At 44.8% G+C, this 15,894-nt stretch overlaps 1 protein-coding gene across 1 annotated transcript in view; it reads left to right on the top strand.

The window, feature by feature from the left end:
* Positions 1-15,894, top strand: part of GALNT17 (polypeptide N-acetylgalactosaminyltransferase 17) — a 128,844-nt gene that overhangs the window by 76,586 nt on the left and 36,364 nt on the right. Inside the window, exon 5 of the mRNA XM_035139012.2 lies at positions 180-377. Within this exon, the coding sequence (XP_034994903.1) occupies positions 180-377 (198 nt within the window). The remainder of the gene's footprint in view (positions 1-179; positions 378-15,894) is intronic.

The following is a 15,894-nucleotide window of genomic DNA, read 5'->3' as shown; positions in this document are numbered from 1 at the left end:
AAGGCTAAGGGGAGCAATAGGGGGGAGGCTCGGTTTACCCCAGACCATCCATGGTAGTTCTTTTAATAAGTGAGAGGTAGAATAAATAAAACGGAAGCAATTGTCTTTCGTCTCATCTCCCACCCCACTTAGGATTGATATGCCTATGTCCTTCAACACTGTTTTGCTTTCCTTTTCAGGGCTGAGCCCGTTCTTTCACGGATCCAGGAAAACCGGAAAAGAGTCATTCTTCCCTCTATTGACAATATCAAGCAGGACACCTTTGAGGTTCAGCGCTATGAAAATTCAGCCCATGGATACAGTTGGGAACTGTGGTGCATGTACATTAGCCCACCGAAGGACTGGTGGGATGCTGGAGACCCCTCACTACCCATCAGGTTGGTTGCAGAACAGCATGATGTGAAATTGCAGGCCTTCCAGCTAGAATCCGTCAATTCAGATTTACCCACATTAAGATTCTGGTTATAAATTACTCATCACATTGGTGTGTCAGCCAGTCTTATGACTGGAGAATTCGGAAAACATCTCCCAGAAACAAGTGGAGAAATTGGGAAGGGACAGTGGAGCTCCTATTGACCTTTGTCCATTGCAGATCTTCTCTCTTCTGGAAAAGCTGAGTCGGTAGAACATGCAAGTCCTAATCTCAGGGTCATGGGTTCGAGCCCTACATTGGGGAAAAGATTCCTGCATTGCAAGGGTTTGGGCTAGATAACCCTCGGTGTCCCTTCCAACTTTACAATTCTATGATTCTGTGGCTGTTCTCCATAAGAGATGGGAAGGGGGTGGAGCAAGCATTGTGATATGTCAAGGAGAGATACGATGAGGATAAATCACTTTAAAGATGGCAGGTGGCTGAACAATCCTTTCCAGCTTTCCATGCAATCTCTAGTACACAGGCATAGACAACCTTGGCTCTCCAGATGTTTTGGAACTACAACTCCCATAATCCCTGACCACTGGCCCTGTTAGCTAGGGATCATGGGAGTTGTAGTTCCAAAACATCTGGCGAGGCAAGGTTGCCTATGTCTGCTCTAGTAGAACTATCAGATTTTTCAATAGTTTAATTGTGGATACTTTCCACATGAAGTGTGAAAGATGCAGCCCATATCTTATTTTAGATTACTTTGAATGGAATGGAAACATTAGCACTTTGGAGGCCTTGCATAGTCTGCCATTCTTGGAGCTATCTTCCTTCTTGTGTTCTTAAAGTTTTAAAACTCCAAACATGAGTTGAGTGTAGCAGTTAATAGTAAAAGGGTTGGGATGTACTGTGTGATATTTGGCGACTAGCAGGAGTCTTGAAAAAGCTGATCCAACCCAGATACTACAGGCTTGGAGAGCTTTCAACCAACTGAACCAAAATTATGTTGGCTGTACGCAATAGGAAAGGATTACGAGTGAGAGCAATCCTTCATTTATATAGAATTTGCATACTGGCATGCATCTGATGATTTTGTCACATAAACAAGTACTTTAGGTGCATAATGGGCTGTATTGCAGAAGTTCCCAAATTGTGGTCTGTGGCTTGCCAGCATTCTGTTAGCTTAAGTCAGTTGTCTTGTGTCATGTCTGCTTTAAATATACGTTTTGATTTTTAATTGTATTTTTATTGCTTCTTTCAGTTCTTCCATTGCATTTTGCTGTATTGCAATTAGAATTCTATATACCGTGTTTCCCCTTTTTTAAAGACGTAGTCAGAAAGTAAGCCATGGCAGCATTTTTTAGCATTAGTGAGATCTAAGACACCCCCCGAAAATAAGACATACCTCCATGCGAGACCGCCGAGTGCCCCAGCCAGCCAGAGGGGCCTGGAACCGGCTGCTGTTGCTGCAGAGAACGCATGGAGCGCCCTGCAGCGCCTGGCCTCTTCTTTTCTTTTCTTTTTTTTGGGCTGCCCGAGGCCTGCCGCCCCGCCACCGGAACCGGCGGCTGCAGAGCGGAGCGCTCCGAAGCAGCGAGCGCTCGGAGCGCCCTGCAGCGCCTGGCTTCTTCTTTTGCGGGGGGGGGGGGGGAGCTGCCCGAGGCCTGCCGCCCCGCCGCCATAACCGGCGGCTGCAGAGCGGAGCGCTCCGAAGCGCCGAGCGCTCGGAGCGCCCTGCAGCGCCTGGCCTCTTCTTTTTTTGGGGGGGGAGGAGCTGCCCGAGGCCTGCCGCCCCGCCGCCGTAACCGGCGGCTGCAGAGCGGAGCACTCCGAAGTGCCGAGCGCTCGGAGCGCCCTGCAGCGCCTGGCCTCTTCTCTTTTTGTTTGGCTGCCCGAGGCCGGCGGCTGCAGAGCGGAGCGCTCCGAAGCGCCGAGCGCTCGGAGCGCCCTGCAGCGCCTGGCCCCTTCTTTTGGGGGGAGAGCTGCCCGAGGCCTGCCCCCCGCCGCCAGCAGCCTGCCGCCTCGGTGCCGCGCAGAGCGCCCAGCAGCACCCCGAACCAGTGGCCTGGCCCCTCCAAGGAGGCCTTAAGGTACAAGACATCCCCTGAAAATAAGACACCGTGTTCTTTTTTGAGTAAAAAAAGTTATAAGACGGTGTCTTAAAAAAGGGGAAACACGGTAACACAGGTTGTAATGCCATAAAATACATTTTTTTAAAGAACCAGCAATTAAAAATACACTTAAAATCATATATCTTCTAGCACAGCACATTTCAATTGCTACAACAGCCAGACAAATCTTTTAAGCGGTCCATCGAGATCATCAGCAACTTTCAAATGACTCATGGGGAAGAAAAGTGTAAGAGCCACAATGGCCACCTACGGTACTTCATTTGTCTGTTGTGTTCACCCTTTTTCAACTCTGGTTTCCAAAGAGGAATGCCATTGCAAGATTTTGGCAAAACAAATACAATTAAAACAAAGAAGTGTTTGTTGGTTAAAGATATGGGGACAGAATAAGATGAGTCTTCCTCCCTCATCCTCTGATTTTGCCTCTGCAGCGTATTTTGGGAGTCTCATTTCTCTTCACCCCCCTGGCGGGGGGAAGACAAAATCAGAGGGGATGGGTCCTTCACGGGCAGATTGACATTCCTCCTTGTGATCCAACCCCTCTGTACAGTATCTGTCCCCATTCAAATAAATGGAGAAGAGGTGTGCCATTAGACTGCATGACAGTGGGCAGAAAGGGACTCCCACTCCTGAGCCCTGGGCTCAATCTGAGAAGACGCTGGAGAACTTTCCCATTTCTATTAGCACAGCCTGTCCAACTGTGTTGGAAACAAAACAAAACAAAACAAAAGTGAAATTAGAGCATCACATGTGTACAAGAGGACAGATGAACCCCAAAGCTTGGAGTTGGGCAAGATAAGATCATCAGAGTAGAGTTAATGTTTTTTGTAGGCTGAGTCATCGTGGCTGCTGGTGGAAGAACAACTCCCCTGAGAAAGCCTGGTATATTTGAAACACATTTTTCTCGCACACTGTCTGTGCAATGGTTTTCCTTTGATTGAAGAAGCATACAGGATCTCTCTCATGGAGCAAATTGTCTGGAATCAAACAAAATGCTTCATTCGGAAATGAAGAACTTCAGGTGGAGGTTCTAGGAAAGTGCTTGATCACTATGGCAGAAGAGGAAAGCAAAATACTTTCTGTGCAAGTGGTGTCATCAGTAACTTTGTGTTGAAGATCAGAAGGAAGACCAGTTGAGGTTCATCCATTAAGGTGAATGGGGCACCAAAGCTCAGTCTGTCCTCAGCCACCTTCCTGTCCTCTTACAACAGATCCAGAGGTGTCACAGACGTGCATATTTTAGAGGGAAATGTGCATCACAATGAAAGAAATGAGTAAAATAACATACAAAAAAACAATCATTTTAGAAGAAATGTACACTATACATTAGGGGGGGAGGATTTTTACTGAGAGAAATTCGCACTAACATGCTGAATAATGTTCCTGGTGAATTTGTTTTTATATAAAAATAAATAAATTGCTGTAGAAACGTGAGGAACTGAATTGAAGAATGTAGAAATGAGAAGCTATGAGAACCAAAATAGACAGATCCTTCCGTTCCTGTTCCTAGCTATATCCCAGTTTTGAACTGTCTGGAAAAGAAGGTTCACATTTCATGTGTGTATGTATGAGAGAGAGAGAGAAAGCCAGATTCCAATCAATATTACACATCCCCTGGAAGACGTCGAGACGCAGAAAGCAGATGGTTGGCTCAAGTGGATAGCAGACTCAAAAAGATTGTTCCATTCATTCAATTTGCCATTTCTGAACCAACTTTTTTTTTTAAAGAAACCTACACATGAGCAAATCAAGTGGGGAAAAAAAAGATGGCCTGAGAGAACTGTGTACAATTTTAGAATTATGATGGAAGGAGCTGGAGGTTCAACAGTCCTCACCTTACAGGGCGTACCCAATCCAACTTCCATTCATCGTAACAGTGTGCTTGGCAGAATTCTCCTCCACCTCTGTTCCTGGTGATTTTTTTGGCATGAGTTGGGACTGTGTGACAGAGATGTATGAACAAAAGCAGCCCCCCCTTTTTTCCATTTTAGCAGATGAGCTATGTTGAAATGTGCGTCTGCGTATCTGCTTCCTCTCCCTCCCACACCACTGTGCAGATTAGTAGATTAAGGATGTGACATTTCTAGTGCTGCAGATGCTGCAAACTTGAGTTCATTTTAACTGTGTGTGTGTGATGGGGGTGAAGACAGGAACAAAATTCTAATAGCAAAATCCTAGGCATGTTTACCATTTCATAAGAGGACTAGCTGGCCCGGCCATGCATTGCTGTGGCTTATTCCATTATTATTATTATTAAAATTCTTTAATGAAAATCATTTAAAAGTACAACATTGTACAAACACAATATTCAAGGCTATTCTAATACATACTAAAAATTCCTTCAGTAGCACCTTAAAGACCAACTAAGTTTTAATTTTGGTATGAGCTTTCGTGTGCATGCACACTTCATCAGATACACTGAAACAGAAGAAACCAGACCCTTATGTATATTCAGAGGGTGTGGGGGGTGGGGGTGATGGGCTGATAGGAGTGGTAAACCTGTAGATAACTGTTAATGACTGCAATTGGTCTTGCGGGGGGAAAGCAAGGGCTGAGGTGCTAAGGAAAGCTTGATAATGTATAATGAGATAAGAATCCTATCTCTCTGTTCATTCCAGGTGGCTCCATGGTTTTAAGCTTGCTAATGAGTTGCAATTCAGCAACTTCTCTTTCCAGTCTGTTTCTGAAAGGGTCTGGTTTCTTCTGTTTCAGTGTATCTGATGAAGTGTGCATGCACACGAAAGCTCATACTAAAATTAAAACTTAGTTGGTCTTTAAGGTGCTACTGAATGAATTTTTTTATTTTGTTTCGACTCAGACCAACACGGCTACCTACCTGTAACTAATACATACTGTTTACCTACTAATAGAAAAAGAAAAAGTATTAAACACAAGCTAACAAAAATTAAAATATTTCCAAAGTTTCCCTTCCAAGCTTTGAACATAAGATACCGTGTTTCTCCAAAAATAAGACACCATCTTATATTTATTTTTCCTCAAAAAAAACAACAACACAGTGGCTTATTTTCAGGGGATGTCTTTTTTTAATTATTAAGTATGGTACAGTTTAACCTACAAGGTTAAACTGCCTATCACTATGGCTTATTTTCGGGGTGTGGCTTATTTCGGGGTGTGGCTTATTTTCAGAGAAACACGGCACTTCCAACCTAGTTCGTTATACCTAGTTTCTTCCATCCTAGATTTCCACAGGTTTTTATTACCATACCTTCTTTTTTATTTTTTCCATCTTAATTATTTTGTTCATTTTCCTTTACAAATATCATTCCAGTTCTGCCAGCAAGGGGCTGTTGTCATTATAATGATTAAAATATTCTCTAACTATAATCCACTCTCTTGTAACTTTCTGCTTCTCCGCTCCTCGTACCCAACCCGTCAGCTTCGCTATTTGTAAATATTCTATCATTAAAATCTGCCTTTATTATTTATATTGGCCTTGGAACCACTTCTCCACCACATTAGAAAAGAAGAAAAGATAAAGGGCATCAAATTAGGAAAAAACACCTATAAGGTCAGAGCATTTGCAGATGACCTGATCATCACAACACAAGACCCAGAACAAGGAATCCCTGTAGCCTTAGATTTAATTAAACAATATGGAAGAGCTATGGGATTAAAAATAAATTATCATAAGACCAACATGCTGACCAAAAACTTATCTAAGGAAGAAAATAAAAAACTTCAAGAAATAACAGATCTGGAAATAAATAAATAAAGGTAAAATATCTAGGAATCTGGATTTCGAGTAACAACCTAAATTTATATCAAGACAACTATAATAAGATATGGAAAGAAATTAAAAAGAGCATGGAATCATGGAATAAGCTACACCTAGCCCTCTGGGGACGCATCTCGGTAATAAAGATGAATGTCCTGTCTAAGATGATGTTCTTGTTCCAAACAATACCTATATGGGGGGGGGGAACTGTTTTACAGAATGGAAGAGAGACATAACAAGGTTTGTTTGGGATGAGAAGAAACTGAGAATTAAATACCAAATATTAATCAATAAAAGAGAAAGGGGGGGGGTTGCGTTACCGGATCTGGAGATGTATCATGCAGCTGTTGGATTAGTATGGATGAGGGAATGGGTAGTATTGAAAGAAAAAGAAATGTTAGATCTGGAGGGCCACAATATAAGATTTGGTTGGCATACATATTTAATATATGATAAAATAAAAGCACATAGGTGGTTCCTAGACCACGCTATGGCTTATTCCTGTGATTCCCCCCCCACCCTGTCCTGATCCATGACGTACCCTGCCCCCTCCTCCCCCACCCCCACCTCATCCCTGTGATTCCCCCCACCCTGTCCCAATCCATGACGTATCCCGCCCCCTCCTCCCCCCCAAACCCCACCCAGGCGAGTCCCCACTTCCATTCGGCCTAGTCTGTAAAGGCAAGCTGAAGTGCTGTGGAAAGGGAAGTTTTTCTAGCTGCAGTAATAGTGTAGCTGCCACTAGAGGGCGATGTTTTGTAACCTGGTTCTTTTCCCAGCATGCTCGACAGGGTCTCCTGCTGACTTTTTAGGTCCTAAAAATGTGTGACATTTGTATATCCCATGTAGCTAGGAACACTCCCATAGTGGCATGTGATGATGTGTCCAAATTTCATCGCTATCGCTCAAGCGGTTTCAGTGAAAACTGGAAACCCATGGACATGGCCAGTTTACATATAGATAGATAGATAGATAGATAGATAGATAGATAGATAGATAAGAAGAATTCTGGTGGACCAGAACTCATCTAGTTCAGAACTGGAGCCCAACAGCACTCTTCCCACCTGTGATTCCCTGCAAACTGTTATAACACATCCAATAGTGGCGTGTGAACGTAGGTATCCTGTATAGTAGCTGATGATAGCATTATGTTCCATGAATTTGTGTAACTGACTACATTGTAAATGCTATGTTTAGTTCAATCGGACTTGCTCCCAGGTATGTGGGTAAGGCTAGCAGCCCAGAATAGGTTCCCCAGATCTGCGTGTCACTGGGACATCATGAGTATAAAGTAAATATCTGCAGGGAACCACAGGGAAGTCCTTTGCCATGTGAATTAGGTATAGACCACTTCTGAATAGGTGAGCATTCCATGACATCACAGCACCTCAACCAATGGCCATTAAGGCTTGTTTCAACCAGGCTTCAGGCAGACCTGACCTTTTGGGCTCCTGTGAACCCACGGTGATTCAGTATATCATATTGGTCTTGTTAATCCCTTCTAAAACAAACAGGGATGGCTTGCAAATTTATTCCTGGGGGTTTGTTCCCCATTTAGAATAAACCTACACCCAAATGAACACTTAGCACCATGCAGTGTTTTAGAGAGAATAAGATGTTAAGCAGTATGTGACTATTTCCTTTGCTTTCCAGCAGGTGGGTTTTCACGGATACACAAGCATGAGAAAAGTCGTATTTTGAGCTAAAGGGTGATAATTTATTAAAGCTGATCTTGAAAAGATAAAGTACAAAAAAAATTAAAATAAAACTTTTAAAAAATGCATTGCAGTCTCTTCCGCTTGAAGAAAGCTACATGCATAATGCCGCCAATGGGGTTTTAATGGGCAATGTTCTGTTTCGATTTTTGTTGCCTTAAGTTGACTCGACAAGAACATGGCACTAGATGCCAGAACAAAAAGGGCCCACGGTGAGGCAGATCCTAATAGTACTTTTGCTGTTGTTTAGTAGTTTTGTTTCTTCCAGACGCAGATGTGTTCTGTGGGAGTAGTTCACCAGAAACGGTTATGCTTTTGCAATAACCCAGCCAGCCAGCCAGCCAGCCACCCCATCAGTATGTCCACAGATAAAAATAGGTAGAGGCTCATAACTCCCTAATTCTCATTCCAAAACTCACTGGCCACTCCCCCCACCCCACATGATTCTTTTTGTGGTATACTGGTTAAGAGCGGTAGACTCGTAATCTGGGGAACCGGGTTTGCGTCTCCGCTCCTCCACATGCAGCTGCTGGGTGACCTTGGGCTAGTCACGCTTCTCTGAAGTCTCTCAGCCCCGCCCACCTCACAGAGTGTTTGTTGTGGGGGAGGATGGGAAAAGAGAATGTTAGCTGCTTTGAGACTCCTTCGGGTAGTGATAAAGCAGGATATCAAATCCAAACTCCTCCTCCTCCTCCTCCTCCTCCTCCTCTTCTTCTTCTATAAATAGAATTAATCTTTAAAAAAGAAGAAAGAATATTGGGTTCCAAAGGATCGTGCAGCCCATCACAGATCAATTTTGTTTAGTTGCAAATTAATATAATTGAAACTTCTGCCATTTCATAACTGTACCATTAAAATTGCATTATCCTTCTGTCTAATTCCGTCACACACCTTCCAGGCCATGGTAGGTGCATCAAGTCCACCATTCTGTTCCCACAGTGGCCAGACAGATGCCCTCTAGCTTGCCCCCCTCCTGCATTTTCCAGCAACTGGCATTCAGAAGCAGTACAGGCTGCAATGTTTTAGGCGCATCTGATATGTGTGCGACTGTGCCGAAGCCAGAAGTGAACCTGAAAAGTCACAAAAAGGGGCAGTGGGCGGGGGGAATGGGGGAATGGGATGTTTGCAGGCTTTTTCAATGGTGTTTCAATTACAGTGGTACCTCAGATTAAGTACTTAATTGGTTCTGGAAGTCCGTACTTAACCTGAAGCGTACTTAACCTGAAGCGAACTTTCCCATTGAAAGTAATGGAAAGTGGATTAATCCATTCCAGACAATGAAAAACACCCCCTAAAACAGCAATTTAACACGAATTTTACTGTCTAACGAGACCATTGATCCATAAAATGAAGGCAATAATCAATGTACCATACTATAAAATAAATAAGACAGTATTGTAGATTAAAAAAAATAACATTTACAGTAGTACCTCAGGTTAAGTACTTAATTGGTTCCGGGGTGGCATTCGCACCCCAAAAAGTACTTGACCCAAGCGGTGATAGCGTGTGTGCACGAAGCGCTGATAGAGTGCTTCTGCACATGCGAAAAATGCGCAGAACACTTCTGCACATGTGTGCACGGCAGAACCCGGAAGTAAACACTTCCTGGTCCGCGGAGTACTTAACCTGAAAGTACTCAACCTGAAGCGTAGTTAACCTGAGGTATGACTGTATACCAGATTTCATTTAAGCACGCAGTGTCTTGGAACGTAACCTCCGCATAAATTGGTGAGGCTAACCTGTGCTGCCTCTGACTCTGAAGGCAGGACAGAGTAATAGCAGCTAGTAGTCTTCGATAGCGTTATTCTCCATGAATGTGTCCAATCCTCTCTTTTACAGCTGCCCAGGTTGGTGGCCAACATGTTTGCTGTGGGAGTGAGTTCCGCAGTTTACTTACGAACCTCTTTTCTTGCAGTCTGATATTGGTCCTCAAAGCTGTAGTTTACTTTAAAGGACAGATCCCAGAAAATGTATTTACTATAGCCCTAGTAAATTGAGACAGTGGGAGCACCTGTGCACTCAGTCACATGGCACATACTTATACACTGAAATTTGTTCCCACAAAATGTTATGAAGGCCAGCAGTTTGAGTGGCTTTAAAAGAGGATTAGAGCTCTTGCACACCTACCTTTTGCACCATGCTTTTTAAGATGAGGTCCACCCTTCAAAGTACCACATCCAAGCTCTTTTGTTTTGCCTTGATGCTCTCCCCAGGAAAACCTGTTCTTTAAAGCTGAATTGGAACAAAAAGCAATTTGGTTTTTTCTGTGGATTGCCGTTTCCTCTGATTGAGCAGTAAAGAGTAGATTTTCACAAGGAAGGTGTTTGGGCGGGGGGGGGGACTGCTGGGACATGGAGCTTTGTGTGCCAAGGCCTTGCAACCCGCAGTTCCCTGATGGATAATAAACACACGGGCACAAGTATTTTGTTTTATGGGTTCAAATGGGCCACAACTTCATTGGTTACAGACGTGAGCAGTTTGGCTTAGGCACTGGGGTGAAGCCGGGCTATATTACACTCCTGCCCACCTTCAGGGAGTCCATCTAGGGGTAAACCACCAATAGGGTGACCCTTACAGTGGCCAATGGTGCCGCTTGGCTGCCCAGGGTGGCAAACACGGAGGTGCCTCCTGGGGGCGGGGCATCATGACATCACAACACACACATCAGGACAAATGGCGCATGGAGTGCGCACGCGCCGGGATGTTGCACATGCACAGTCAGTACGCGCTGCTCGCACACAGCAGCCTGTAATGGGCTGCCGCTCGCAGGGCAGCTGGCACAGACAGCATATGTCTGTATGGCACGCGCGGGCGGAAGCGAGGGGCAGGGAGGGGTGCCCCTGAGTGGAGTCCCCCGAGTGTAGCCCAGGGCAGCCTGCCCCCATCACCCCCTTGCTACGCGCCTGGAGCCCTATGACTTACATCAAATAGGGGCACCCCGAGGGGTCCCCACTGGGGCCGTGGCATGGCCCTAGCCCACGTTCGGGCATTGGACAAAATCCACACCCCTGGATCCCTTTAACTGGATACCCTTAATGAGGAGGGGCAGATGGAGGCTACAACCTCCCCTCCATCCAAACAAAGGCTTTCCCAATGCCTAAAGCACAATCAGTGCCACAAAACATGGAGTGAAAGAAAGTCTGGATGTGCCCTTAAGACAAAACCATGTTGGCTAAAGGCTATCAAGGGCTACTGATCCTAAGGGTTATGTTCTGACTTCAGTGTGCAGATACACTTCTGACAGCCAGTTGCAGGAGAGCAGAGTGCTGGTGTGGCCAGGTCCTGCTTGCAGGATATCCCATAGATATCCTTTTGGCCACTATGAGAAGAAAATGCTGGCCTGGATGGGCTGCTGGCCTGATGCCGCAGGGCATTTCTTACAATCTTAGCGCCTTATAGCAGGGCAATATGTTGAGATGTGGAGAGAGAGAGAAACTCTGCGGGTGGCTGTATTCTTCGGTTTGACGGCAGGACTGTTCTTCAGTCAGTGACACGCCTGTACTTTTGGATAGCATTCTCTCCGTCACCTGTGCTTCTGCCCCAAAGGTTTGTGCTGTTTGCCAAGCTTTCTCAAAAGGGTACAGCTGGCCCCGCAGAGCACGTAATACACCTAAATGCCATGCATTGGGTTTCCAATGCACATTTCCTTGCTCTGAGCTTGCTGAAGGTATGCACGTCGGAGGTGGGGTGGGGTAATGAGCAAATAGCTGCCAAATTTTGGCAGACAATTGCTGAATAGCCTCAGGAAAGCCTCTCATTGCACAATAGATAGCGTTTGATGTGGGAGCATGGAAGAATTTACAAACTGGAAGACAATGATCTGTGGAATAGGAAAACGTTTTTTTTTTCTCCCTATCTCGTGCGGAAGGCCGATAGAGGTCAGAGACAAATTGGAACAGTTGCAGCTGCTGTATAATGCAAGTGTAATGAGCATTGCTGTATCTGGTAGTATCTGATCTTCCGTTGTTTAGGATGTGTTTCTATTCACACTTACTTTGGTAGTGAGCCTTGTTGAATTCAAGGAACTTTGCTTCCAAATTACTTGTACAAAGCAGCAGGGTGGCCATCACTGTCGGGGGGGGGGGGACGGTCAAGAGAGGCCTAATCTAGTTGCCTAAAATTTGGAGATGCTAATTTCTATGTGTTGATTCAAAGTTAGGAATTATCACACTTTAACTTTAACTGCGGCCACATCCACACTGTACTTTTTAAGCACTATTATACTGCTTGGACAGTCACAGCTTCCACCAAAGAATCATGGGAATTCTATGGTGCTCAGAGTTGTTAGGAGACCCCTATTCCCCCTCTCAAAACTACAATTCCCAGAGTGGTTTAACAATCAGTCTCTCTTTTCAAGGAACTCTGGGAATTGGAGCTCTGTGAGGGGAATAGAGCTGTGGGTGTCGAATACAGGATGGAATGGAAAATGATGCCTTCCTGCATCCATAGGTCTGACTTTATAGGAGACAGCCTCTTATGCCTCCATGGTCCCTGAATTCAGTAAACTTGTGATTTTTGTGCACACTGAGTTCCGGGGCAGAAAAGGAGCTAGCATTATCATGCAATTTACTATTATAGCATAGCAAGTAGGTCTTGCAATAATCTCTCTGTTTCCACAATTTGGTTAAGCTGCCCTTAAAAGTTTTTGCTACCTAACACGGCATGCATAATTCTGCTCTTGGACAAATAACTTGTGGCATTTTGATGTGCAAAATAAGCAGAGGCACAATATGCTTAAATTTATCCACGAAATCTTCTGAGATGTGCTGTGAAATAATATGATGTGTAGCAATCCCCACTCCCTGTTTATATTCCATTTCCCTTTGTCCTTTATGTTGCCTTCTTTTTGCGTTGTGATGCAAACAGCATTGCAGAGCTTCAAATAAATAATTTTAAAAGTTTGAAAATGAGAAAGTGGCTCTCCAGGGTTTGAAAAGGGTTTCTTTTATCCAGCTTTACCTGGAGATATCAGGGATCAAACCTGGGAGCTTCTGCATGCAAAGCAGATGCTTTATTATTTGAGCTGTGGACTTCTCCCAAAAGGCATACCTTCAACCTTCCTGATTTCAGCAGGACATCCTGGAATCACAGAAGCCATCCCGTTGTTGTTTTTTTGGTCCAGCTCATGCCAGAGCTCTGGGCCAATGATGCTCATTGTTTCGTCTCACACTCTTATATGTATCGGCTGATTGGCATGAGAGCTCAAGACCCCCAAAAATGAACATTCCGATTTTGAATAGTGAGATGTTGGAGGGTATGCAACCAAGTAAACATGGAAACTTGATGGCTATCCAAAGATGGGGAATAAGAACCCTCTTGACCAGATGGATACTAGAATCAACAAGGGAAACCCACATGACCTGAAGGTGTTGCTGTGCAATGCTAGGTCAATGATTCATAAGACCACTGCCATCCATGACTTGATCATGGATGGAGGACTTGACCTGGCATGTGTAACAGAGACCTGGTTGGATGAAGCAGATGGGCCTGTCTTAGCTGCTGCTTGTCCACTAGGTTTCTCTTACGCACAGCAACTCAGGCCATCTAGGTGGGGAGGGGAGGTTGCAGTGGTTTTTAGGAAGTCACTAGCTTGCACCAGGCGTCCTACTGGGAAGACCCAGTTCTCTGAGTGCATGTTCTGGAAGTTGGGCAATAGGGGCAGTACAGGATTCCTTCTGGTGTACCGACCTCCCTGCTGCACCAAGGATTCCCTGCCTGAGCTGCTTCAGGTCATGGCAGATGTTCTCCTGGAGACACCTAGTTTGGTTGTCCTAGGGGATTTCAACATCCATGTTGACACGACCTTACAAGGGGCTGCTCGGGACTTTGTGGAAAGCATAACCTCCACAGGTTCCTGAATAAGTTTGGCCCAGCTCATAGTCATGGACATGCCTTACACCTGGTGTTCACCTCTAGTGACGTGGGTGATCTGACACTAAGTAAAAGTGAAACAAAAGAAGTGCCATGGTCAGATCACTTGCTGGTGCAACTGGACTTCTCTGCGACCCTTCCCCTCTGCAGGGAGGTGGGACCAATTCGGATGCTCCGCCCCCACCACTTAATGGATCCAAATGGTTTCCAGAGAGTGGTAGGGGATGCTTTGTCCCATGTTGATGGCCTTTCATCTGATTCCCTGTGGTCCGTTGGAATGCGGAGTTAACCAGGGCTATCGACTGTCTGGCTCTGAAACTCCCTCCGTGGTTTTCTTCGGAGCTGAGGGCAAGGAAACAATCGCTGAGTTGGCTAGCCATACACTTCTAAGCATCTATTCACACTGTCAAAAACAAATAAACAAACAAATAAATATATTTTATAAATGTATAAAAAGAAAGGAAATGACAACCCACATCTCTCAGGATTAATCCTGGTCCTTATAACAATCATGTATGGAATGTGATTGCAGAATACAGTTAAAGTATTGGGGTCACTTAAACACCAGTTAAAGTCAACCAGAAATAAACACCAAAGGTATAAGATTGTGGGTATCTAAATGAGCCCGTAAACATGTTTTGGTTTTTTTTAAAAAAATAAATAAAAATAAAATAATCATGGCGTTAAAACAGTAATTGTAGGAAAAGGAATACACATATACACAGGGACACAACACACTCACAGTAACATTGCTGCATGTTAAAACTTGGTTTTCTGGTATCAACTCCTGAGTTACATTACAAATAAATGTTACATCTCTTGGGCTGACGTATGATGTACTCTTTGCGGAATGGTGATGGCTGGAATGGAGTAATGAATGCAGAGAAGCACAGCCTGTTCTCCATGCATAATGGATGAGGCAGAGTTTTTGCGACCATACTAGGAAAATACTTTTTGTCGCTTCGAAATTAGGTCCCCTGGGTTTTGTCTAGGGAGCTGTGGAGATTGGTTATGGCCTGTATCAAGCTTAGGAAGACCTTGGCTTCTTACCATGCAGGAAATAGATGCTGGCAATTCCATATATTACTTCTGTCATACCTGAGACCATACCCTCCAACATTTCTCCAATGAAAAGAGGGAAGTACTAAGGAAAAGCGGGACATTCTGGGATGAAATCAGAAACTGGAATGGCTTCTGTAAATCCGGGGCAGTCCCTGGAAAATAGGGGCTCTCTCTCTCTGAAACAGACTTACTCTTGTGGTAGTCATGAACACCAGAGCTCAGTCTGAACATACTTTGGGGCTTGGAATTTGCTAAGTTGTGATAGAGGAGAGAAGACTGTTGTGAATAGTGAAGACATTTTGGGTGGTGTTCAGCTAAGTCCTACTGGCAGTAAAGGTAAAGGACCCCTGGACGGTTAAGTCCAATTGAATTCAACCCTGGGGTGCAGTGCTCATCTCTGCTTCCAGGCCGAGGGAGCCAGTGTTGGTCCACAGAAAGCTTTCCAGGTCATGTGGCCAGCATGACTAAACCACTTCTGGCGCACAAAACACCATGACAAGTGTCAGAGCTCATGGAAACACCACTTACCTTCCCGCCACAGCAGTACCTATTGATCTACTCACGCTGGCATGCTTTCAAACTGCTAGGTTGGCAGGAGCTGGGACAGAGCAATGGGGGCTCACCCCATCGTGTGGATTCAAACTGCCAATGATTGGCGAGCCCAAGAGGCTTGGTGGTTTAGACCACAGTGCCACCCACGTCCCTTTCTGCCGGCAGTAGACACACTGAAAATAACAAACCTAAGTTAGCCATGTCTGTTAATGTCAATGGGTCTTCTCTGAGCAAAACCTAGTTGAATACCACCCACACTTACTACAGACTCAGTTCCAAGTGGCAGCCATGTTTGATCTCCTCACATATCGGCCCTCTAGGAAGAAACATAGAAAGCTGCCTTAAACCAGAGAAAGCAAGGAAGCAGTGAGATTGCCCTTGGTAAAGAGAGATGTTTGTATTGCTTTTAATTGACAATAGGGGGTTGCCATATTTGTTCGACTTGAAAGAGGTGAGGCGAAGAAGGAG

Source organism: Zootoca vivipara, chromosome 15 (genome assembly GCF_963506605.1).
Source record: "Zootoca vivipara chromosome 15, rZooViv1.1, whole genome shotgun sequence".
Classification (NCBI taxonomy): Eukaryota; Metazoa; Chordata; class Lepidosauria; order Squamata; family Lacertidae; genus Zootoca; species Zootoca vivipara.
The sequence above is the reverse complement of the archived record's forward strand: the minus strand, read 5'-3'. Positions and strand labels throughout refer to the sequence as shown.